The sequence below is a fragment of the Erigeron canadensis genome, chromosome 8 (genome assembly GCF_010389155.1).
Source record: "Erigeron canadensis isolate Cc75 chromosome 8, C_canadensis_v1, whole genome shotgun sequence".
NCBI classification, from domain to species: Eukaryota; Viridiplantae; Streptophyta; class Magnoliopsida; order Asterales; family Asteraceae; genus Erigeron; species Erigeron canadensis.
The window spans coordinates 2,187,593-2,214,347 of record NC_057768.1 but is presented as its reverse complement, the minus strand read 5'-3'; the positions used below and the strand labels follow the sequence as shown (position 1 = coordinate 2,214,347).

Below are 26,755 nucleotides of genomic sequence, written 5' to 3'. Positions count from 1 at the left end.
TTCAAAACATAATAAATGAATATGTATTTTCACTAATCAGCCAAAACAATATATAAAACCTGAAGTTGGACCGATTATCGATTTTAGTTATGGAATAATGGGAAGGATGAAAAGTGAATGAAAATTAACGAATTTGGGCAAGTTAACGGGAAAAAACTAACAAAGTTGACGCAGTGACTAAAAGTGAAAAAAAGTGACAATTTCAGTGTATAATTTGCAATTTTTAAAGTTTAGTGACTAAAAGTGAAAAACGTGTCAAGGAACCAAAAGTGCAATTTTCCCTATAATTATTGACCACCGTATAGCTCCTGACTTTTAAATATGGGATCTCACATGAACGTACATGACCACTTTAAAGTAGCCCACTTTTATCTACTCCCCTAGTTTCACGATTCTTTTTTGGAACAATCACTATTTCATCCAAAAATTCACACAAATTAATAGGAACCAACCTTTCAGTGTCACCTAAAGTGACTTTGAACCCATGTTCCTTGTTGGACGTCCTATCTAAGGTTGTGGAAGGTTTTAGATTAAAACCCACATGTATGTTGTTCTATCAAAATTAAGCTTAACTTTCCCACTAAAAATTAATGAAGAAAAAACAGAAAGCATTTGTATCATTGAAGATCATTTGTATCTTCAAGAATATTATACAGAAACATCTTATTTAATGTAGTATTAGACATTCACTCATATTGATCATATCATCATCATCATCATATATATAGCAAGTGATTGAACATGCATTATATATGGTAGCTAGGAACCAAGACTTTAAAAAAAGGACATTGATGTTTACTCCTTAATTTATGCCACTTTATAAGCACACTTGAATATCATATCTATCGTCTTGGTTACTAATTCATGTGACGAAGCATCCACGCAGGCATCATAGCAACAGAGACGGTATGAGCTTGAGTCGCCTCATCTTCCCTTGTGACTACTGCTCCTTGGTATGATCCACTGCGACAATGCAACAACAATATTGAGACTTGAGTCCTACTTACCTATAAAAAAAAAAAATACTTTCTTGTTTTGTTTTGCCAATTTTGGTATTTCTACACAATGTATGTATGTAGCTTAATTTATAGAACAAGTATTGACAAGAGTGTATATATATATATATATGCACCTCCCGATTATAAGAGAAGTTGAGTGTGGCGGTTGTGGTGGTGGCAGTGCTAATGGTGGCTGAGGTTGAGGTAACAGAAACCCCATATCTTGCTGCTGTGGCGGCTCACCGATCTTATCATTCTGCTTCAACTGTTAATTTACATATATATAAATGTGAACCATTAATGTCTATCCGTTTATCTCACGATATTGGCAACATAAATTTAATATGTCTATAACATAATCATATATATATCGACCGGCTTCATTTGTTTTTGATCCACAGGAATCTTATATTTCAATGTTAAGAGACGAATTAACTAATTTAAGATGAGAATTAAGAAAAACTAGAAATAGTATATTGCAATATATATAGAGGTATACCTTTTTAGAGAGTGCATTGTTTTGCTCTTGGAGTGCTCTCTCCTGCCACATATAACATAGGAGAATATATACACAAAGTATTATAGTTTTGCTTGAGAGACTTGCTTTCTAGATATAAATATTTGGCAGAACTAAAGTTTTTTTTTTTTTTTTCAAGAACTAAAGAAAAAAAACAGAAATCGCTTTCTGGTTCAAACCCATGTATTCAACTATACAAGAATAACTCGTAGTACTGGTCGTTTTGTTGGTTCATTTCTTGGAAGACAACACAGAATTGAAGTATTAGCCAGCTTTGTGGATTACCTTCTTATGGAGTTCTGAAATAGACTCATGCATGACTTGGTTCTGCATACAGAATTTAGCTAGGTTTAATTAGTAAAACATTGATGGAACTATGAACCAAGCAACAAACATATATGTAGATGTTTAGAGTGATCATGAGTACATATACCTTTCTTGTTCGTATTCGTTTGAGAGCAGTCTCAAGTTGTTGTTCGACGCTTTGAAGCTCTCTTAGATTTAATGGTTCAAGATCTTCCCCAACATAGTGCCTAAAATGCTCAAAATTAATACAGTATCTAAGACAAATTACCCAAAGGCCAAACCAATTGATTAACCTTTTTAATTTTCCAACACTATCATCGATCTCTCATTATTACAGTTAATAATCAAAAATTTATCTTTGAAGTATTGATCGATAACCTTTTTTTACATGGCCATGCTAATTTTTGATCGTCTATTTCACCAAACAAATAAGGTTCAAGTAATTCGAAGCAACACTTGATATAAGTTTTGAAGATAATATCCGTTACATGGATGCATTTTATGTTCATTTCAAGTGTATTAGTACTTCTTTATTACCTGCACAAGAGTTTTTGTAGGATTATATCACATTACTTGTATGCATTTGGGGATAAAATGTAAAAGAAATGACTTGTATCACATTACTTGTATAGTTGTATGCATTTGAAGCTAATTAAAATGTAAAAGAAATGACTTATATCACATTTTTTGTATGTATATGGAGCTAAAATGTAAAAGAAATGGCTTAAAACGGTGTTCTAAGTGAAGTTTGGTTGCTCAAGGTTAGTCGGAGATCAAGTTTGATTAAGAAATGGTGTTAAAGGGTCGTTTGTTCTCCTCGGCTGGAACCAAAACTACCGTTCCACATTTGTGTACAGCACAAGCCACTTTGAGTTTGCTGAGCCCATTTATATGATTGTTTTTGAACATAGTGGAGACTCACAACCCATATACATTATTATTATTGTTTTGTCTTGGTTTGGCGGTTGGGGAATCGCCCATCACGTCTAACTTAGCTGGTCAGAGGCATTCCCCGTTTTACCTAATATCTTGAGTTTGATCTTTAAGGGTGACAAACCTCAGGATTTTACCTTCTGAAACTGTAACGGCCCATAGTTAATATCTCGTTGTCTAGGATACGTGCAAAACTTCACCATTATACGGAGAGTTTTTGCTGATATTGTATACCTAATGAATGTTCGAAAAAAAGGCTCACACACAAAAAAAAGAGGGGGGGGGGGGGGGGGGGGGGGGGGAGAGGGGGGGAGGGAGGTCATTTTCTTTTCATGTTTTTTTTAAAAATAAAATAAAAAAACTTCTTTTCTGTTTATGCGAAGGATAAAAGGCCCGACATCCTTACTATTTTTGAACTAATAGTATTTTGGGGTCTTTGGTGGTGAGCGGAGCATAGTAGCCCATCTTATATATACTTCCTGGTGAAGAGACGTGACCCAAAAAATTATCACAACCTCTAACATCAAACAATCATTAAAAAACCATTTTCATCCACCATATTTTTTTCTTTCTTTTTCTTTATTTCTTTTTTTTTTTAACAGCAATTTTCATCCACCATCTTAATTTTAATCTTATCTTATCTATACTAAAAGACAACTGATTAAACATCAATTAACTAATCATAACTCTCGATTTATTTAATTTAATTAAATTAACAAATGTCATAATATAACTTACATTTATTTGTTGTTCATCATTAATTTACACTTTTAACCTTTTTTTCTTAAAATAATAATTTTATTAAAATAAAATACATAAAATACAAATCTTATGTTTATTCTAAATATCCAACTAATTAAATAATAAAAACATAGCATTTTAAGAAATAAAAAAAAAACAACTTTGTTTACAATTAGTCTTCATCTAAATATAATTATAATTTATCAATTATCAATAATTATATTTTAAGAAAATAATATGTATATCATATGAAAACTATATAATCTAAACTTTCATGAAAAACAAATAGCACAACAAAATATACAAGAAGTTCTTTAATTATATTGCTAAGAAAACTGTTACAACAATAAACTTTGACACGATATTGATAGATAAACAAGTTAAACGCTGAAAGCCCCTTTGCCACCGGATCAAACGAGATTAAGTATCTAATGTATAAGTGCGGAAAATCTTATACACTAGCAATCAACAACAAGAACACGAATGTGAAAATAAACTTGAACCGTATATTACTTCAGTAAATGCAATTACAAGTAAAATACCAGGTTCAGAATACAAAAATCTGAAAAACAAAACGACTGGAAGATTCACCTTAAACATAAGGTTTAATCTCTATTTATACTAAAACTAATGGACTAGTCGGACCTCGAATTTCATGGACCAAAGCCCAACTCGGACACCACACGAGCTTGACCAAGTCAACTTGTTGACCAATTCGAGGTTGACTTTATTATACGCGAAAACTTAACGTTTATTACAAGTACATATTAAATAGAATCAAGACAAACTTCTATAATGATGTTATCACCCGGAAATGCACCAACAGACTCCCCCCTGACATCAGCATTTAGAAGTTTTCATCGATCTTCAAAGTCTTCACTTGTAATGCATGGAAATAGTAACAGAAATGTCCAATCAAGCACTCCTTGACTATTGCTATCACTTATGACAATCATTAGCTAAAAAATCTGCAATCAACAAATTTTCGTTAACTAATAATATTATGTCTTCTTTTGATAAGACCTGATCTTTATGCGCTGCACACTGATCTTCAAACCACAAAACCTCTGTATCCTTATGACAATTTACAAATTCAATACTCAGATAGTAATTCTCCCCCTGAACAGTAACATCTAAATTAAGCTCCAAGCAATATTATCACGCCAACCATCATCACTTCAAAGTAATACATACATCATTGCCTCCTCATGCAATTCGGATATCATCACTCCAAATAATCTATTTAGATCTTCAAGCTTAACCGTCATACGATAAAGAAGTTGAATATCCAACAATCAGCATCGAATTTAATCAGCTCTCACAACGATAAGAAATTCTGTAACTTGAATTTCAGATATGCAGCACTCACAAGATCCATGTCTTCAACCAATAGTGTCTGACTTTTTCTTGTATCTTCATGAACCCACCAATCACCTGAAGTCTTTCATATCAAATCTCCCCCTCAAGGTAAGCATCTCCAAAATACATAGAGAACCACTTAATCTGCAACTTCTTCACTAGTCACCGGATTAATCATCTCTACATCATTGGCATTAAATAAAGGTTTGATTTTCAATTACTCGGCTACAAATGATTAACTTTATCACAAAAGCTTTTCGGCAAAATTCCAAACACATGTTAAGCAAAGATCATGAACAGTTTACTCGGATTTTCAATCACGGTCTTCAATCTTCATCTAATTCATTTGAATCACCTAATCTTAAATCAGACGCCTTTGATCCAAAAACTAGGTCGGACACATGTCACACAGATTCAAAACCAAAAAGATACCATGACTAAACCCTGTCGAAACACCATGATCTTCATTGCTACGAACATCCAAGAATTTTGCTTAGAAAACATGGAAGCTTTAAATTTTTATCCCCCATTTTCCTTACAAAATTCTTAAAACAACTTATATGTTTGTTTTTGGTTACAACACATCTCCCATTCTCATCTTCATCCAACGGTTGTTCACATATGCAATCCAGAGATAACACAGTAGCTCATGTCATAACAACATCATGACACAATTGTTCACATATACAATCAAGCGATAACCCAGTAGCTCCTTGCCAAAACAACATCATGACACAGTTGTTCATGTATACAATCAAGAGATAACCCAGTAGCTCCTTGCCAAAACAACATCATGACACAATTGTTCATATATGCAATCAAGAGATAACCCAGTAGCTCCTTGCTAGAATAACCTTTTTGGCCTGGTCTTGAATTCCCTCTAAGATTTCTCAGAATCTTCTATAAAGGATAGAACTCTAGCCGTCATTGATTCGAGTTGTCTAAATTTAGAACCTAAAGTTGATCAAGTTTTTAAGTCTAATGCTTTATTACAGAAATCGAACCAAAACTCAAAGAGTTTACAAGTTCAATATTCCAACAAGCTTAGACCAAAACTAAATCAAATTTACAAGTTCTTGACAATTCGAAAAGTGATAAATTAGAATCCAAAGTTGATCAAGTTTACAAGTCCAAAACTCGATTAATAGATATCAAACCTAAACTCAAAAGAGTTTACAAGTTCAATATTTAGACAAGTTCAGAACCTAAACATAATTAAGATTGCAAATTCTAAAACGTATTTTACTCGAACAAAAGATACGTATATATATAGTGCACGAACCTTCGAACACAAAATATCAAAAGGTTGGTCGAGCTAGTAGGAGGTTGAGGTCGAGCTCGACCTAGTCGAGCTAGTAGGAGGTCGAGGTCGAGCTTGAGGTTGAGCTCGACCTGGTCGAGGTCAAGTGATATTCCCATAACCATTGGAAAGTAGACTCATTTACGAATTCGTGGCCGCTTGAATCGTCAAAAATGGAGTTACGGTTTGAAAGTTATGGCCAAAACAAAATCAGGTCGAGTTTGACTAGTCTTGGTCGAGCTTGACTAGTCTTGGTCGAGCTTGACTGGTCTTGGTCGAGCTTGGAGCTTGGAGTAAGGTCGAGGTCGAGCTAGGAGGGGTCGAGCTCGAGCTAGGAGCCTGGTCAAGGTCGAGGTCGAGCTAGGAGGAGGTCGAGCTCGACCTGGTCGAGCTTGGATTGTCTTGTTCGATCTTCTCTTAAGCGGATGTAGCTTGTTTGCACCAAAAACCAAATGAAACCTCCTTTATCGTGGTTGAAACCTTAATCCCGAACCAATAGAATACCTCCGTTGGCTCTAATACTAATTGAAAGTCCCTTTGCCACCAGATCAAACGAGATTAAGTATCTAATGTATAAGTGCGTAAAAATCTTATACACTAGCAATCAACAACAAGAACACGAATGTGAAAATAAACTTGAACTGTATATTACTTCAGTAAATGCAATTACAAGTAAAATACCAGGTTCGGAATACAAAAATATGAAAAACAAAACGACTGGAAGATTCACCTTAAACATAAGGTTTAATCTCTATTTATACTAAAACTAATGGACTAGTCGGACCTCGAATTTCATGGACCAAAGCCCAACTCGGACACCACACGAGCTTGACCAGGTCGAGCTCGACCAAGTCAACTTGTTGACCAATTCGAGGTTGACTTTATTATACGCGAAAACTTAACGTTTATTACAAGTACATATTAAATAGACTGAAGACAAACTTCTATAATGATGTTGTCACCCGGAAATGCACCAACAAACACTTTCGTCAGTGTTACTTTGATTTTCATTACATTGTGTGTATGTATATATATATATATGAATTACCAGTTTTTTCTTTCATAATTTTAACTACATTTTTTATATTTGAATTCATTGATTTGTTCTTTCACAACTTTCATGGATTACATGTATTTAACTTATCTTTAATATGTTAAAAATATCTTAAATTTGAAACTCACACTATTTCCACCACCTTCAATATCTTAAATCTGAAACTCAACAAATTTTTTGAATTTTAAAATTGAATACTGACTTCAATAAATTAGGTTTTTTTTTATTTGGTTTGACGATTGAAGATAGTCATCATTATCATACATTTATTTTCGTCTATTTTATGGGTTGTAATCTCTATTTTTAGCCTCATTAATTATCAACATGATCTTTATATGTGTATGAGTTGTAAATTTAAATAAATTTTATGTGGACATGTTTTTTTATAGGTTCATTAATAAGGTTGTTCATACAAGTAACATGGTCAGAAAGAGGAGGAGGAAGGCATCAGGAGCAGTAACATGGTTGGTGATAGGAGCAGGATGTGGATCAAAAAGGTGAGCCGACGCAAGATGACAATGATGGTCTCTAGGTTTATACAGATGAACTCACAAAGAACATTATTAACAATTCCACATTGAATTTCTATATCAAAGTTTTCTTAGTACCCATCCACCTACCTTGAAGAATGTCTGCTCATATGTGGTAAACGCTAATATACAAGCCATAATTTAGTAACCAACACTTACATAGAGGAAAACAATTTGACCTTTGATTGCAGATCTAAACCATCTAGCCTAGTAAACTGGGAGTTAGTGTCGCCAAAAATAATATCAAACCTCAATAAAATAGCAAAGCATATAACTATCGTGGGAAGATACTATATGAGCGCATGGGACAAAAAAATGAACCTAAGCCAGATCCACATTAGATTCTAACATAAGATGTAGTGACGCGTCTTGCAATTAGCTGGCCTTACGTTCACAACACATATGAAATAAAAGGATTTAAGGTGTCGAATATTGAAGTAAAAAAAGGGAGGCCCCTTGGAGATCCATTCCTGTATCTCTAAATACTTAAACAGATGGAGCCTGTCTATTGACAAAGATGGAAAGAAGGTACATGACAAAGTATGCTAAAATTGTTGCAATAATACATGCAAGTTCAAATATCTCCCCAAGCTGGTTGAAATACATCACATGAGCTGCCCACATGTACAAAATCCTAGCCATTATAACTAACTGAATCAGAATAAACAAATAAAGGATAAATGTTGCTCTTCGAAAATCATCACAACAGCAAAAGTTCTACAACATTCTTTGATTTAGCAATGTAACTTCAAAATACGAAAATGTGTAAAAATAATGTAGCCGAAATATGCACGATCTTCATTTCCAAGAATCAGTTGAGGCGGTGGTGGGTGTTGATGGAATGGTTGTGCGAAAGTAAGGAGTTTGTTTTTGTTTTCTATTAAATTTCTTAGGGGCAGCACCGAAGCACCAAGAGTAGACTTCCTATTCACTGATGTGCCATCTGATGAAGATCCCGTAGTTCACGACCCAGCATCAAGTCAGTGACACAAATCACAAGAAGTATACTAGAGGAATGGTCGTAAAGGATACCATCAAAAGGAGTACATAGTTATTATTCAAATTTTGGTTGTTGTTAAGCCCGCTGATCAACACCATAAAGAAATACTATGTGCTCATGGCTAAGATGGCTGAAATAAAAAAGAGAAAATGTTATGCTCCAACAAAGGGTCTCATCGCTAAAGAACATGACTGGCTGAATTAAAGGAATCTGATGAGGAATATGTGAATGTACTATGCCTAGTGGCCCTCACTTATGAGAATGTGGTTACTAAGGAGCAAGTTGCATCTAGCTAGTGGGTCAACCAAACTATCAAAAAAGTATGTATCTACCGCCTTGCTTCCGATGAAAATAAACCTAAAATCCCTGAGTTTCCATCTTGTAATTTCAATTGTGGAAGTTATTATGGATAACCTTAAAACCATTGTTACCTCATGGTCTTAAGCCTCTATGTTAAGTCAAAGATGTCTCAACCAGCAGATTCCAGCTCAAGTACAAGGTGTAATAAGTGGTTACTTTAAAGTTACTGTCACCCTCTTTAAATAGTTACCGACTACCCAGTACCTAAATTCACTATTTCTCCTAGCAACATCACTTCACATCAAGAGAGGAGAAAAGACTACTTTGTTACGGAAAAAAAGTGCTAATTCATCTGGCCAAGTCACAACAACACGGCTAGTATGAGCAATAATCCACTAAGGAAACACTTGAAGCCAAGGCACAAAAGAATGCATTCTCATCATTGTTAGTTCGTTTAAACGATAATAAAACCCTATAAAAGGGGCAGTGGGAGAATTCCTTATGACTATAACACTTATCAGCAGCTAGCCATCAATCCAGCTAGTTGTGATTCCTTGTAGAAACTCCTCAGGGAGCTCAACCTATATCTCAGCATACAAGGCCATTCCCTCACCAGGGATTTTTGTCAAGAGAACCCAACTATCAACAAATTCCTTCTGTTAGCATGTCAAATGGTACATCAGCGAATAATAAGTCTATTATAGGTGTCGCCCCTAGCAAATATCATAGAATGCATCAAAAAAAGACCACATTTCTTCATTTGTTTGCACAATCCATCTATCACCACCTACCACTGCCTAATACCAATTGATATAACTTGGATTTCATGTTAGTTTTAATAACCATATGATGTGTGTGTTATAGTGTGTATGAGAGAAAAAGGAATAAAGAGGGTGTTTGGTATTAAGATTATGCAAAAGGTTAGGTTACACTTGGGGGAGGGGTTTTTATATGGTACCACATGTTCCATTTAACCCTTTATGTTTTTAATCTATTACATAGGGATACATAAGTATATAATATAAATCAAACACTATTTGTATGTCTAACAATTTTTTTATAAAAAAAGTAAAAGTTTTCAATGAGAACTTTGAAAGGTTTTTTTTTGCTCTAATAATAAATTGCATAGCTATGTATTTAAGGACCGAAGAGTGTTTGATCAAGGATTGGGATATGAAATATCGGTTTCTGAATGGGATTTCTGTAAATTCAATAATCAAAAATAGAAATTTTGATTGGTAGAAATATCAAAAATCAAGCTCAAAAATGTCAATATTCATAAATTAATAACAACACTTGTTAAAGTTACTATTTATAAAGTTGTGTTTAAGTTTGGACAAAAAAAGATTAAAAATGGGAGTATTGAAAAACCCACCGAATTTTTGGACCAAAAGTAGTAGGATTTTAGAATTTGGAACAATATATAACCGAAAATCCCAAAAACAAAATTAAGGAAAGGATTTTAAGTTAGGATCCCAATCATTGACTAAAAACAGAGATCCCACTAGAATCCCAGTAAAGATAGTAGGTTATATGTTGTATTTGATGATATGAAGTGTTATGTTATGCATCAAGATTTGAGTGCAATCAGAGCTCTAGGGATTGATAGTCAAACTAGTGGCTTATACTTGTGATTAATATGAAGGCATTGAATGTCCTTATGCATGCTTGTAGCATTATTAAAAAAGTTTGGCATTATAAACTAGGAAACCATATTGATATTAGTCTAAACAAACTTCGTCCTGTCTTGAAAAAAAATCAAATTTTAGATGTTTATGATATTTGTTAGCAAGCCAAAGTGACAAAGGATCCCTTACCATTAAGTACTCATTAGATGAATGTCCGCGTGTTGCAACGGCTAAACGGTGATATTTTGAAGATTTATGGCTGTGGTGATTGACGACAGTGGGTGGTTATAGTGAGATATGTGTGTTTGTCTGTGTGTTTAGTGTGGGTAGAGGAGAATAAACGGGAAAATGAGGAACGTGTAAGGTTTGTTTGTGTACAGGGGTATTTTGGATAGGAAAAAATGTTGATATAAGAACTCACAGTTTGTATAAAGGAGTATAAATAAGTTTGTTAAATTTAGCCATTTAGGTAGTTGATTCTAATGGATGTTTAGGGACTTACAGGTTACTAGCAGGGGTGGTATTAGAGTTTTTTTTTCTTAAACTTTTTTTTTTTCTTAAAGTTGTTGATGATTATAACCTGGTTATATGGGTTTATCTTTTATAATCAAAATGAGAAGTTATGAAGATTGTTTTTCCATAAGTTGTTAGAGAATGAGTTTGGAAAAACTATTAAGACTTTGAGAAATGATAATGATACATAATTTCTCATATGGTATTTCACTAAATTTGTAGAGATAAATGGTGTTGTTGATCAAACCTATATTGTTTATACTCCTCAACAGAATGGTATTATAGAGAGAAAACATTGACATCTTAATATAGCCAGACTTGTTATGTTTTAGGAGAGAAACCTTCTTAATTTGTGGACTGAATGTGTATTAACGACTACTTATCTTATTAATAAACTAGATTATATCCTGCGTAATATGTAGATAGTTTATGTTTTATGATATCGTATATTGACAAATCGTAATTAAAAGGTGTTGAAAAATAATAATGTTATATGTGCTTACATATTATGAGATGATTTAAGTATATATAGAAAAAGAATAACACGACATAGATTATAAAAAGAATAGATATTAGTGATCAATACTACATATACTTGATCTTCATATGTGACAAACATAGGAGTTTCAAGTTTGATGCATCATTATGAAGATGATCAAAGATAAACGATCGTAAGTTTTTGAAACTTGTAATTATATTAACTTGTCTATTAATAGCTTTATTTGCATCTAAGGGGGCGTTTGGTTCGTGAAATTCATTGGAATTCTTATGAATTGGAATTTGAATTCCATTCCTAACCATGTTTGGTTCATAAAAATGATGGAATTGGAATCTACAACTTTCCATCCAATTCCTTAAATCATTGAATTTGAAATTCCTTCCATATAGTGATGGAATGTATTGAATTTCAATGGAATTCAACTATTTTGACAAAAAAACACCCTCTATAATTAAACAAGAAATTACTTATTTAGCCTAATCTCCCATCTTTTATTCTCCATACTGAAGAAATGGAATAAAAGTAGCTTACCAGAATAACAACCACCACGTACGCTTGTTGCTTAGCGGATTAATAATCATCAAATCGAAGTAACAGTAGCCAAACACTATGCTTACCGAAGTAACAGTAGACACCACAGTCGCTGCTTACCGGAGTAACAATCACCACCGTCGTTGATTACTGGAATAACAGCCACTGCCGTTGGCCGGATGCTGTGTGTTTTATGTGTGTGTGTGAGTGTGTTAGATCCCTATTAATAAAGCTATCAGAGTTCAAAGACATGAATATCGGAGTTTTAAATATGGTGAATTGAGGTGTCAGAGAAGACGATTGTGATGGCCGATTGAATATGATTTTGAGTTTTGTGTGTTGTTTGTGTTAAATTAAATGATTTAAATCTATGCGCGTATGGTATTATTATTATTATTATTATTATTATTATTATTATTATATATAAATAATATGTTATTTTAATAAAATAAAATTATAATAAAGGTTAATTTTGTCATTTGACATAATATATATTCGAATTCCTTTAGTTCAATTCCATCGAATTCTGTCAACTAAACACAAGACAATTATTAAAACTTTCAAATTCCAATTCCTTCGACAGATTATAATTCCATTAAAAACATTATGCGAACCAAACTACCCCTAAGAGTTTCCATAAAACAAAAAAATAAGATTAAATATTAATATATTTAAATTCATATATGGAAACTAACTATTAGGGGTGAGAAAAAACCAAACCAAAAACCATAAAAACTGAATAATTCAAAACGAAAAAACCAATGAACTTTTGTTTTGATTTTTTGTACTGAAAGTTAAGATTCAGTTATGTATACATATAAAAAAAAGAACTAACCAAACCAAAACATATATATATATATATATATTGTTTACTTTAAATTATATTTGTATCATTTTATCAATTTAACCAATATAAATAAAAGATATTAAAACATGATGATGCTTTCATTTTTATAATGTTTTATCTACTCGATTATTCAAGACACCATATACATATCAGAAATATTTATTTATTTAAATATCATAAGATATTAACGATATAAAACTAAATACATATAAGAGTTATAATCATCACCAATATTTATATATTACATTATATAATAAAAAGATATATACAATTCTAACTTCAAGTAACAACAAAAAAATCAAAATAGTAATTTTAGAAGTGATAATATAAAATTTAGGAATTATTTTTTCAATTTTATTATTAAATTAATTATTTTTTATAATTATAAAATGTAAACAGTTATTTACCATAATTAAAGACCATATATGAGTTTAGCAAGTTTAAATTAAATCTAAGTTGATTATTAAAAAAATATATGACATCAACATTTGATCTAATGATTTTAATTAAAAATTGAAATAATATATATACTTGGAAAAAATTTTCACCTATTCTCAAAAAAATGGGTTTTTTTTATATATATTTGTTCATATTTAGTTATTAATATTTTATATTAAATTTTATGTTATTATTATTATTATTCATCTATTTTAATTTAGTTTGTTGTGTTATTCAATTTTTTTTTAAAAACAATAAAATTTTGTTTCTAATTATCAACACTAACAATGTATATTTAACATGTATTTTTATACATTATTATTCATTCGGTTAATATTATTGTGTATGTGGTCTTATAAACAACCATCGAGTGTCGCGGCAGAAACTATATCCACCCGTCATCACCAAAGATTTTTATGTAACTTTTCTTTGACATGAATTTGTTTATTTTGTAAATTAATCAGGGTTTAATTATGTTTTTAGTTTTTTTTTTCTTTTGCAAAAATTTATGTTTTATTGTTGTGTATGGGAAGCTGTTTGATTCGGGTTTCAGGAAAGAATAGGCTTTTTTATCCCATGGGGCCATCATTATTTATGGCAGAATTATTATGTAATATCTTTAAAAGATTGTTTTATTTGACTTATGTTATATCTCTAAAGAGTCAAATAGAGTGATTTAAACAGGCTTATTGACAAAAACCTGGACCAGACCAATGGATTTTTAAACCCATAAAATCCTAAACCTCATTATGAATTTAGATTGATGTTACATATAACGATGTCCATTAATTTCGTTCAGGTTAGATATTATTATGCTTTTGATTTTATTTTAAATCTGTGATTTATATATTTTGAGACTAGCCGTCCAATGAACGGGCCTAAACACTAGTTAATTAGTATGTGAATGATTTTCACCTAATTCTAAATATCTAACATACACATACTCTTTTTTCTCATATTGATAATTATTTAAATAATGATTAGGCACATAAACTTTAAAGTATCAATTCATTTTTATATTAAATTAAAATATTCGATATTTATCAAGTTAGGGCATGTCGTACATTTGATGATCATTAAAATTAAACAGTATTCCAAATTACATATTAGAACTCTTTTTAGTTTTGTACGGAGTTAAACTAACAAATTTTAATATAACATGTCGATCAAAAGAAAAAAACAAATTAAGAGACTAAAAGGGCACGTATCATTTAAGATTATGACACATGATGATAAAAAAACGTACCATTTGGTTTTAGTTTATTGGTGTATATATCAACCTATATCAATTTATTCATTCGATTCATCCCTTTATCTCTTTTGGCTATTCGCTACGCATGTTTTTTTTAGAACGACGTGTTAGTTTGTTAGTGATTCGAACCCTAGCAGTGACATCTAAGCGGGTAGTATGCTAGCAGTTGGAACTCGAAGGCACCCCTGGAAACCAAGGGTGCGATAACACGGTCTACACGTGTCTGAAAAGGTAAATGTGCACGACCATGCATGGTTCTTATGTCGAGTACATAAATAAATATTTTCATGTTTTTCATAATGTTGTAATAGCACATTCAAACAATATAGTTGAATGGATTAGAACAGAATCACAGTGGTAATCTCTAAGGTTTTGTGTTGATATTGATTCAATTGAGATTGAAATAACATTGTTGATTTGAGAATCAATTTTAGAATTAATCTGTATTTAATTTAATAATAACTTGTTCAGGATACATACCTTATGTTTTTTTCTAGGACCTCAATCTTTGCCTTGAGCTTGGAGGATTCAAGAGTCCAGCTTCCCTGCACACAAATTAAAACCCATATATCAGCACTTACGAGTAGTTAAGACAATTATATTTGTTGCAAATTTCTTACCTAATTCACAATACAAAATTTCTAGTCTCTACAAGCTATATCTAATTTGCATATATTTTTGTATTAAAAATCCACACCTCAAACGTATATATACGAATACGAAATTCTTTTCCATCTAACTTTTTAGCGGTAACCTAACCATATATAATATTGCATTAATAAGGAAAAATGCATGCATTTTGCAATAATTAGTTGGTTTCAAATACAAAGGTTGAAATATATAGGATTATATATAGATTATGAATATGAGCATCTTCGGTGTTTTTTTAGGGAGTACCCTGAGGCATTCGCCGTCTGGGCATTTATTTTTTTTATAAGAAACACACAAAAAAAATTAATATAAGCTCATCGTAAATAAGGAGTGTACTGGGTAGAGAAAAATAATAACGGGGTAATTAGAGTGTGGTTAGATGTTAAAATGATGTGATACTGATGTTTGCAATTAAAACCATATATAATACCACTTGCTTTTATATATGCATTATTTAGATATAATGTTATCCAAAAAATGAAGAAAAAAACCACTTAAAATTCCGATAAGGACGAGTGGTTTACCTGTGTTTTTGATGATTCAGCTGGTGCAGTAAGCAGCTTTTCTGCATACGAGTAACGTTCATACCTTTCAAGAATGGCCTCCATACTGTTTCAATACAGACGACGTACTGTCTCTCATCAGTTATTGCCCAATGGATATAACTAATATCTATTATATCTAGGTACTACCTTATTTTGTATACATATAAATTATTAGATTCCATTGCAGTACGTATTTCCTTTTGTGTTACTGTATATAAAACAATTAATTAAAAACCTGCATTCATAATACGTATGTATTTTCTTTTGTAGCACAAAGTTTATTTAAAAATATAAAGATACTAATATGATTTAATTCTCTCGAAAGTACATATATTGCTTTTGTTTTGTTTTGAGAGATGGACGTTCTAGAAAATATTAATTTTTTCTTTTCCAAAATAATAATACTTGTTTCATATGTGAAAACTAATATTTTTACATATACCTTTTTTTTTTATTTTTAATATGGAGTAGTACTGATATGTTTTAAATTTTCTATTTTTAACCACTATGTATCTCACGACAAAATTTTGTCAAATAAAATACACGACATATATCCAAACTTAGGAAGATATAATACTATATATGTTACAATTCGATCAGGTCTTTTAATGTCTTAAGTTTTAATTCTCTCCAAACAATATTTTTTCACCTAAATTTTTCTACCTAAATTATGTTGTATAATACATACAAGGAATCACATTCCCAAGTTTGTTTACATGACCGTTAAGAGAAACGTCTTGACGGGTCTTACGGATTGTTTTGCATTTGAATGATGTATAAGTGTTTTTTTTTTTTTTTTTTAAAGGGAAAAGAAATTTTAAACAAACCTTATTTTGTTATAAGTAGCAAAATGAACTAAAAAGCGGATTGTTAACAAGATAATGAAAAATTGATAAAAGCGTGAGATAATAATGAAAAGGAAAAAAAAAAAAAAATAGATAGATTTTCATGCTCAGAATTAGATATTCATCAATAATCATTGTTTTAGTTAATTAGGAGCTCTCAATAACAATAACTAAATAAAGTTTTGAATATCAAATTCTAATTACCCCAATTGGGAACTACCTTGCTTGGTCCAGCTAGATAAGAAGAACTTGCTTTCGAATTTTTTTTTACGTAGCGCGCTAGGAAAACCATAAATCTCTACTACTTTAATGCACAATGATGACTTTTGAAATCGATCACGATGATATTTAATAGTATGTATTACTATGCATCAATGCACAAATATGACTTATGAAAACATTATTCTTTTGAACGCCAACATATATATATATATATATATAGATAAATTAGAAAACAAGGTAGATCATAAGTTTTCTGCTCTTAACACTACAAGTAAAGTCAAAAAAACAACAAATTGTAAATAACTTAGTTTTCTACACCGAAAGATTGTTGACTAGAAAGTCAGAAAGCAACAATTTATCTTATTGTCTTATATAGTAACATTTACCAACGAGATAACGTCGTCTTGTCACATCTTGATACGCAAATATTATCTAACCTATCGGACCTGTGAAAGTCTAAAAGGTTTTTTGAATTAATCAATTAATATAAGCTAAATCATAAGTTTTTTGAAATAAATAAATGTATATTATATACTTTTAATTCCTTTGTTTCTTGTGAAAATTAAAGTAATGTTTGACCAGCCTGTACTAATTAAGGTTTGTGAGTCCTAGGTTCTTTGATGCATGCGTACGAACTCGCTCAGGTTTGTACGGACATCAATCTATATCACACACAATCCCAGATTTTAAAGAGTACGTAGTAAGGAAATATATGAGTTTTATTCTTTAATTAACATAAAAATTAGTCATGACATCTATCAGCTTTATTCTTTAAAATTAATCAAGATAGCTAGGCTGTAAAAGTAATACAGAATTGTCACGGTGCTCATGAGAATTATATATATATTTCCTCTTATTGTCAAACTCGATAACTATTTTGCATCTATGATCTGTTTTATGCTTATTATGTATTGTATTTTGTTATAAATTGTTGAACATTCGTTATTTTGGTGATTTGTTTTTTTCTTTTTGGTAATTCATATTGGTTGAGTTTTTTTTATTTTTTTTATTTAATTGTAGTAAAAATGGTTTAAAATAAATTGCGTTGGTGGAAATAATGGGTGGGAACCAGAAAATAGTATTTATTGTTTAATTCGATTAACTTTAATTGAAAACTTAATTAAAATTGATCTAATTAACAACGAGATTGTCATCATTATAAATTTTCTTTTCTTTTTTCTGTTTTCATATTGTAGTCTTTGTATATGATACATATATACATAAGAGTTGGATATTGTAAAACAAGTATTAAAGTAAAACAAATAAGCTAAGATCTTGACCTTTAGATCATGGTTAAATTGATGCACAAAGATTCACGAAGCAATTAATATACGATGATTTTCATGATTCATGGTGATTATCACTGAAGAAAATATATTATTTTATTTGTTTTACTTTAATAGTTGTTTTATTTTACCTAACCTACATATTCATTGTCGTCCTTATGATACATACATAGACACCTAGATATGTCGTTGCTACGTTCTATGACAACAAAGAGTATACTAACTAGCGACAATATACCTCGTCGCTAAATGTTGTTTTACTTATAGTAGTTTCTTTTTTATACGAACAATATAGAAATCTTTTCATGGAATCGCTTATTTTTTGGTTTTGTGAAGTTAAATCAAGTTAAGATCACATATTAATGAAGACTAGATCTTGGTATTTGATGAGAAAAAAATATTGGCATAAAACAACAAAATAAAAGACACTTAATTACATTTGGTATGAATAATTAGTTATTTTCGGAAACATTTTATTATTTTGTCAAATTAACTAACTTTCTTTCAAAACCATTACTCAAATAATCGTTAAGATATAAAAAATGAAAACTGAAAACAAAAATAAAGACTTTGGTAGTACATACTACTAATTATTTATACTATTGATCTTACAAGAGATGCTTTTTATGTCAATACTGATGGTACTATATGGCTACTAGCATGTATCATAACAAATCAAGTACATATTGAAAGAAAATCACCCCCAAAACAACAAGATTAATGAACCACAAAGTTAGACAAAAAATAGATAGCTATACAAGAGTCCATCATACATAGGATGTTATACATAAATGCATGCAAATTAACTCTTTTTTATAAAAAAAATATAACAATAAATAAATGCAGTTGTGATAGAACTTTACTGCTTTCAATTACAAATGTCAAGATTGGGTATAATTGTTAGTATTGTGTACACTTTCAAGAAATATATATATACTTTATATATAGTAGCGATTTTGAAATGGGGTATTCAGATTTTTATAATTATAATTATAACTAGCTATTAGATAAACAAGAATCATAATAATTAAGTTAAAAGAAGAAAATCAACCTGGAGTGAGTAGCATACTCAAAGAGTTTGCCTTTAGTAGAGAAAACAATAAGCGCAACATCAGCATCACACAACACAGAGATCTCATGAGCTTTCTTCAACAAGCCTGTTCTTCTTTTAGAAAATGTAACTTGTCTACTGATCTTGTTTTCAATCCTTTTCAATTGCACTCTCCCTCTTCCCATTTTTTTATAATATTCTTTTCACTTTATATTAAAACCCTAAAAAGTAACAAGAAAAAGAAAAGAATAATTAGATCTGAATTTAACTTAAACATGTATGACAACAAAAACAATATTAACGATATATATCCGATCTTGACATAGGCGGGATACGAATGAGGGGATATACAGATAACATTGCGTTATCTGAGTATAGAGAGACTGCTTTCAGAATTAACTGTTATTAGGAAGTGAAAAAACCCTAAAAAGATGATCAAGATTTACTTTGTTAAACTTACTTACCTTTTTTCTTTTAGGGAAATTTACTATAAGAAGAATGAGATCTGTAGATATATATATTGATAAAGTAATCAATAAGTATACTTTGGGTTTCTTTAAAAAACCATCCTTAAAAAAGTAAAGACAAAGACTTTGGTAAAAATGTATGTATTACTAGAATTCAATAAGAAGAAGCAGAAGAATGTTTAGTTTCTATTTTGGTGTATGTCTATCATTTGATGAAGAAATCTGTTACATATGTTTGTGGGGAAGAAAGGAAATAAATCAGAGAGAAAGAGTGTGTGGTTGGTATACTATCTTGATAAAAAGGTTGATAATCTTAAAAACCCAGTGTGGTTTTGCAGGATGTGTTGTCGAGTTGTGATTGGCTCTTTACCTTGTACGCCATTGTTGTCTGCTTTTGGGGCGCATGTTTTTAGGTTTGCACTATTAACCTCCTATTGGGTCCATTGATTGTTTAAGGTTGGGTTTAAAGACATTGAATCGATACGTAAGAGAATAATTTCAAACAAATAATACGAGTAACAATCAATAAACCAATCAATCATTTTTATTTATTTTTTTATTGAAAGATGAATTTCGCTGGAAACTTCGTGTCGTGATTCGATAGCGAGAGGTTTAACATACGTTATACGTTGTCTTAACCAGGTCCATACTAGATAACTCTTTCGAAGTAGAAAATCCAATCTCAAATACCCGTTGGGAGAAAACCTCCTACTAATCTGACCGAATGCACAATGATTAATTAGAGTAGACTTGAACCTGAGTATACCCAAGTCAAGTCCTCATAAAAGGACTTAATTCTTAAGTTCTCTCCAAAATTTAAACAAGAGGACCTTATAATTATAAGTAGCTTTTGCTAAGTGGTTGAATCACTTAACAAAAACTACTTATAATTATAAAAATAATACTGTATTTAATCTTTAAATAAAATAGAACCTTATAATACCTTACAAAAGCTAGTATTGATTTAATCAATTTAAACGTGCATTACTCATTTTGTTGATACGGTAGATCTTATCAATTATCATAATCAATATTACATGCTAAAAATAGCATATATTTTGCAAACAATAGTTGTCCTCAAAAATAGGTAGACACGCCCTTAAAACAAAACAATAACCTATATACCTACATTTGAGGATCTGGTCAATCATTTCAAATGCATACAATGTTTTAAATGCCGGTAGAATTAACCGTAATACCAATATCGGAGGATACTCTGGTACAACTATTTCCAGTTTTTTTGGTATTTTTCGGTATTATCATTCCGATAATTTCGGTATTCTGAATTTTTATTTTTTGAATTTTTTTAAAATTATTTTTATGATACTTAAATGTTATTTTTTTTGTACTTTGTGAAATTTCTTATTTATTATTATGAAGTACCTATTTGTATTATTTTTGAATGAATTGTAATTATATTTTAACTATTTTTCGTGAAATTGTCGTAAGTTTTACAACATATTTTTATGAAAAATAAAAAAATTTAAATTAACCGTACCGGCATGTATTAAATTAGATCCTCATATGTATGCATATATAAGGATTTGAGTTTGTTTTGGTTTTTGATTAAACTTTTGTTTAGAGGTTTGTTAAATACAAGGATTAAAAATGCAAAAACGACAAACTATTAGGACGAATTTTGCACTTAACCATAGGGACAAACTATGTAGATGGGTGAATAGCCATAAATGCCCCTCACGTGCAAGGACGAAATGTAAGGACGAAAGGCATGTGAGGGGGTTAACGAATCCAAGGACGAAATGAAAACCACATGGATGATTTTAGCGAAAAGTTAACGACAAGAATGAAAAGTGTTTATTCGAAAAACCACAGGGACGAAAAAATTACTTTGCCTATTCACTTTATTTCAAGTCACGTACGACTATAGAATCCAAGCCAATGCAATTGAATTCAGTTAATCCATAAAATACTTATTTTCTAATTTCTAAACAACGCAGGTACACACCTATTCTCTAAACCCAAGTACCTCGTAGATGAAAGGATGAAAGCGTCTTATACTCTTATTATCTTTCAACTGGGTTACCAACATTAAAATAAAAAAGAGTTACAGAACTTTATTAATTAGATTCGTATTTACAGTTTAAAAAGACGACCGTTTATGGGAAGATTTGACGGTAATTAACTATCATCATATAATTAATGCAATTAAGATTAAAGTTTTGTTCATGACAAATGTTCATTGTGAAATACAAGTGACATGATTTATAAGAGTTTTTTAGAAGAAAAGATATGTGATACTTTATTGAAAGTTTACTTAATTTATTTATTTTAGTTTCAGTTAACTGTAAAATTGGTTCATGTGGTTTGCATACTTTAGCAATAGATGCCCCTTTTTAAGTATCGTTGCAATTGGGACTATATTTTAAGAATGTTTTGCAAAACTGGTCCCTTTTTAACAGAAATTAGCGGAGGCCGTCAAGTCTTCACGTGGTCATCATGGGCAGGGGCAATATCATCTTTTTATTCAACATAGAAGGGATCCCCATTGCCAGTGAATTCCAAACAGGGGCCTCAATTGCTAAAATGAGAAACCATAGGGATCAATCTTGCAATTTAAACATTAAGAACTTTTTTAGTTAAATATAAGATAGCAATATACAATTGTCTGTGCGTGAAGTTTCTAATTACTAAATTTATATATACTTTAAAATTTTAATAATAAAATGTACCTTGTATAAATATTTTTATATTTATTTTTGAAAACTAATTGATGTATAAACTTTTATTATAAGTTAAGGTTAAGAACTAAGATATTTTACGTCAAAAATTACGTATTTACTGAAAAACAAACTTGTTCGAATGACATAAATGTCATTTATGGTATTTTAGTTCTTTATGTAACTATTAAACATTTATGCAGTTAGTTGATTAATAAATAATAATTAATAAATATATGTAAAAGTTTATTTTAATATAGATGTTAACAAACTTATTTGATATATTTTAGATATATTGATTAAAGGGTGAGTTATTTTAAAAAGTCATAAAAAAAAGAACTCAAGAACCATTCTGGACCACACATTCTTTCTCTCTTTCTCTCTCTTCAATTAAATAATAAATTCATCCAAATCATTCAAAGTGCTTTATCTCGAAAATCGTAAATCGTTAGACGAAACAAAAAACATGGGTAGTATTAAAATTTCGTCCTCTTTCATTAGAGATCCAATTCGATATACTTTTCACGACTTTTAAATTTTTGTTTTCTTTTTAGTACTTACACATAACTTACACATGTGTTGTTGGACAAAAATTATGATTCGGAGCGGGCTTCTCCTTTAAGGATATGCATAAACCAAAGCTGGTGGGAGTGATAGGTCATTGAGGGTGATAGGTCATACTGTAATAAGTCATAGAAGGTGATAGGTCATAGGGGGTGACCGGTGATGGGTGATATACCTAACGGGCTCCGCCCTTAACCTTCATTATTGTGTACATATGTCAATTTACTAATTTACATGTGAAAACAATGACTTTACACATGTGTTGGTACACAAGTACAAGAAGAAAAAAAAACAAAAATTAAAAAGTCGTCAAAGGTATATCGAATTGGATCTATAATGAAAGAGGACGAAATTTTAAGACTATCCATGCTTTTTGTTCCGTCTAACTATTTACGGTTTGTAAGATAAAACATTTTGAATGATTTGGGTGAATTTTGTTATTTAATTGAAGAAAAAGAAAGAGAGAAAGAATGTGTGGTCTAAAATGGTTCTTGAGTTCTTCTTTATATATGGGTTTTTAAATAACTCTTTGTCTATCGATTAATATACTTTGTATTTTATATGTAGTGGATATAAATTATTATATGTATTGTATTTACATCATCAACTGAAACATTTATAACTTTTATAACTATATTTATTGGAAATATATTTTTAGTAATTTAATTATTAATAATTATGAAAGTATGAATAACTAATTAAGTATTTAATAAGATTTTTTCTTTAATAAAATAACTAAAATGTATAATTCAGTGATGGATTACAAAAAAATGAACTTATTTTACAACAACTAGTAGTAATAATAAAAAGTTTTAGGGGTTCATATTCTAGAATTTTAGCAGTTAATTAAGTTTTTTAGTTGGCTAATGAATGGTTAGATCAGTAGTCTTTTGGTATGTATAAAGTATAGATAAATATAGAAGATGATATGTATTATCATGAGTTAATTGCAAAATTGGTCCTTGTGGTTTGTTTATTTTAGCAATGTGGGTCCATTTTTTAGTTTATTAGCAATAAAGGTCCTTCTATGTTGTGTGAAACGACGATATAGCCCCTACACGTTATTGTCATGTGCAGACTTAATGATTGCCGCTAACGGTCCAGTTAAAAAGGGACCACTCTTGCAAAATAATTCTTAAAATAGAGGGCCCTATTACAACGATACTTAAAAAGAGATCTCCATTGCTGTAACACCCGTCATTTAAAAACCTGAATTTTCAAAAACTTTGTCAAACCACGTTTAAAATGTAGCGAAAAAGGATCAATTTAAAACTGCTCATCCGTAACCGGATGATACCTTTCAATAAATGGTGTTACTAATGCATCATCAAAACAATATAAATGAAATCATAGTTATGGCACCAACATAAATGCCATCATTACTACATGTTCATAAATCATAAATAAAAGTAGCCAAGACATAAGGCTATAAGGTGAAGTCTAAGCATTCAACGTCTCATGCTAATCTTCTTTATTACTTCTACTCATCTCACCGAGCTAATCCTTTCCTAGCTCAAGCTTACTTATCCTGAAGGCACAACTTTTCAAAGAACAAGTGTTAGCTAATAAGATTGGCTAAGTAAGATGACACATATTTGAAAACATTTGCCATTTCATAATATATTAACAAAATCATTTCATATCTGTTTTTATCACATAATCATCATAACATATGTCATATCACAATAGAGATATCACCTACACAACATAAACATAGCACATTAGGATTGATCATACTCCTACTTGTGCCTATCATCATAAAGCTTACTTTTCATCTTTCTTTTCATATCTTTCTTTACTTTCTTTTCTTTTGCCTAGACATAGGCTATGTGACATAAGTTACACATACTTGGGGATGTGGGGTTGTGTGTAGTCGGTCGTAGACCATACATGGAGTCCTCACACCCGACATAATGGGTAAACCAAAAGGTAGTCCATCGGCGTCGTTAAGGAAAGACAAAGTCATTTCCAACTGAATAAACCGTTTATGCCTTTACGCAATGGTGGTTAGTTACTCCACCCGGAATAATCAAACATAACTATGCCACGGGAGGTATCATGATTCCCATACCACGTGACCACATGCGCCCTAGCTCCGAGGAGCTAGCACGGGTTAAGCTTAACCTTAATACTTTACTTTTTCTCAAGACTTTTTAACTTTATATTAGATTAGGCTACACTTTAACTTAAACTAATCACATACTTCTTTCTTTACTTTAGGGCCCTTAAACGTGCACGTGACATGGCAATCCTAATAATAAGTCTAGTGACTAGGTGTTCAAGCCATGCATACAAACATATAACATAATTGTTTCATCATTTCATAGTCACATAACATAATCATCTCATCATTTCACGCGTATATACTTACCTCATACCTTTGCAACCTGCATAAGCATGTTATACATCTTAAATGGTAAGTATCATATCCCAAGGTAGCCTCCCATAATCACCCATAAACGTATAAACATATATACATGTCCATTTGAGAAGTTTACTTATGAAAATCGTATTTTGTTGTACCATCAGGTGACAAAAGATGTTATCTTACCTCAATGGAGTGCACAACTTTCACATATAGGTTTACCGTGCTTGACAAGTATTCCCGTCTACCTATAACCATTAAACGATTATTAACAAACTAAGCACCTACTTACTTATGATCAAAACCAAGCTTAGATGCTTAAAACTTGACCTTCACCCATTATTTCATTCATCCGATCACTTATAATTTTAATTCATCTTTAAAGGACAATACCAATGGGAAATAGACTCTCTCACGATTTCGTGGATAGCTTACTCATCAAAAATGGATTTACGGTTTGAAAGTTATGACTTTTCAAAATAATTAAGTGGTTCGTATTCTGGACTCCCGATGTGACATGACCACCATGGTCACGACATGACCTCTAACCAAAACCCAACTTTTGTCACTTCTGTAATTCAGATGAGACATGACCTTCTTGGTCACGACATGACCACCTGCGGGTTTGTTCAATTTTGCATGTTTTTCACTTCTAAACGAATCCAAACACACCCTAGGTTAATCCTACGACTTATACACTTAAAATTGACCTTGTTTAAGGTTCAATTGATGACTTGATGCCACCAATTGATCCGGAATTCAACTACATCAAATCTATGATCGCTTAATCATCGAAAAACGTTATTAATTGATTAAAACATCATGAATCTTCAATCCCAACCCTTAAGGCCAGAATGAATGGATGAAAATCATCAAAAATACTTACTATATGATCAAAGAATGATGTATTAACTGTAGGAAAGATTATAGGATCGAAATCTATTGAAAAACACTACCGAATCGTCCCGAAACCACAAGAATTGAGAGAAGAGTGATTAGGGTTTTGAGAGGGAATCTTATGAAGATTAAAATCTGATTATGGGGAATGATAAGTCACGTAATAGGCCTAAAGCTGCTGTACACACTTTCCAAAGCATGACAATCAGGTCCCTCAACTTTAAAACTTCTCATCTAAGGCTTTTCTTTCTATCGGGAATACTTTATGACTTACTAAGCACTTGACTTTCATAATTTTACTTTAATTACTTTCATTTAACTTGGATTAATCATATCATATTTAACACATAAGCATTTAATCCCATAATCCCATATAGGGCACATAAACTTAATAACCTAACGTTAACTAAGGAAGTCAACAAATCAAACACGAAAAGT

The 26,755-nt window shown here is 31.1% G+C and overlaps 1 protein-coding gene across 1 annotated transcript; it reads right to left on the bottom strand.

The window, feature by feature from the left end:
* Positions 1–678: 678 nt before the first annotated feature.
* On the bottom strand, positions 679–19,560 carry LOC122580483 (truncated transcription factor CAULIFLOWER A-like). The gene is made up of 8 exons (XM_043752759.1): positions 19,347–19,560; positions 15,922–16,006; positions 15,227–15,291; positions 1,949–2,048; positions 1,801–1,842; positions 1,498–1,539; positions 1,133–1,263; positions 679–963 (listed from the first exon to the last, which is right to left on the bottom strand). The coding sequence occupies exons 1-8, from the start codon at positions 19,529–19,531 to the stop codon at positions 858–860; spliced, it is 756 nt and encodes a 251-aa protein (XP_043608694.1). The 5' UTR covers positions 19,532–19,560; the 3' UTR covers positions 679–857.
* Between the last annotated feature and the right edge of the window lie 7,195 nt (positions 19,561–26,755).

What these genes read in the sequence shown, in the direction of transcription:
- LOC122580483 (XM_043752759.1), bottom strand. Translation starts at nt 19,531, where the DNA reads ATGGGAAGAGGGAGAGTGCAATTGAAAAGGATTGAAAACAAGATCAGT. An exon ending in AACGAATACGAACAAGAAAG is followed by an intron (nt 1,843 to 1,948) that starts GTATATGTACTC and finishes TTCTGTATGCAG; the next exon opens with AACCAAGTCATGCATGAGTC. An exon ending in TTTCAGAACTCCATAAGAAG is followed by an intron (nt 1,540 to 1,800) that starts GTAATCCACAAA and finishes TATATGTGGCAG; the next exon opens with GAGAGAGCACTCCAAGAGCA.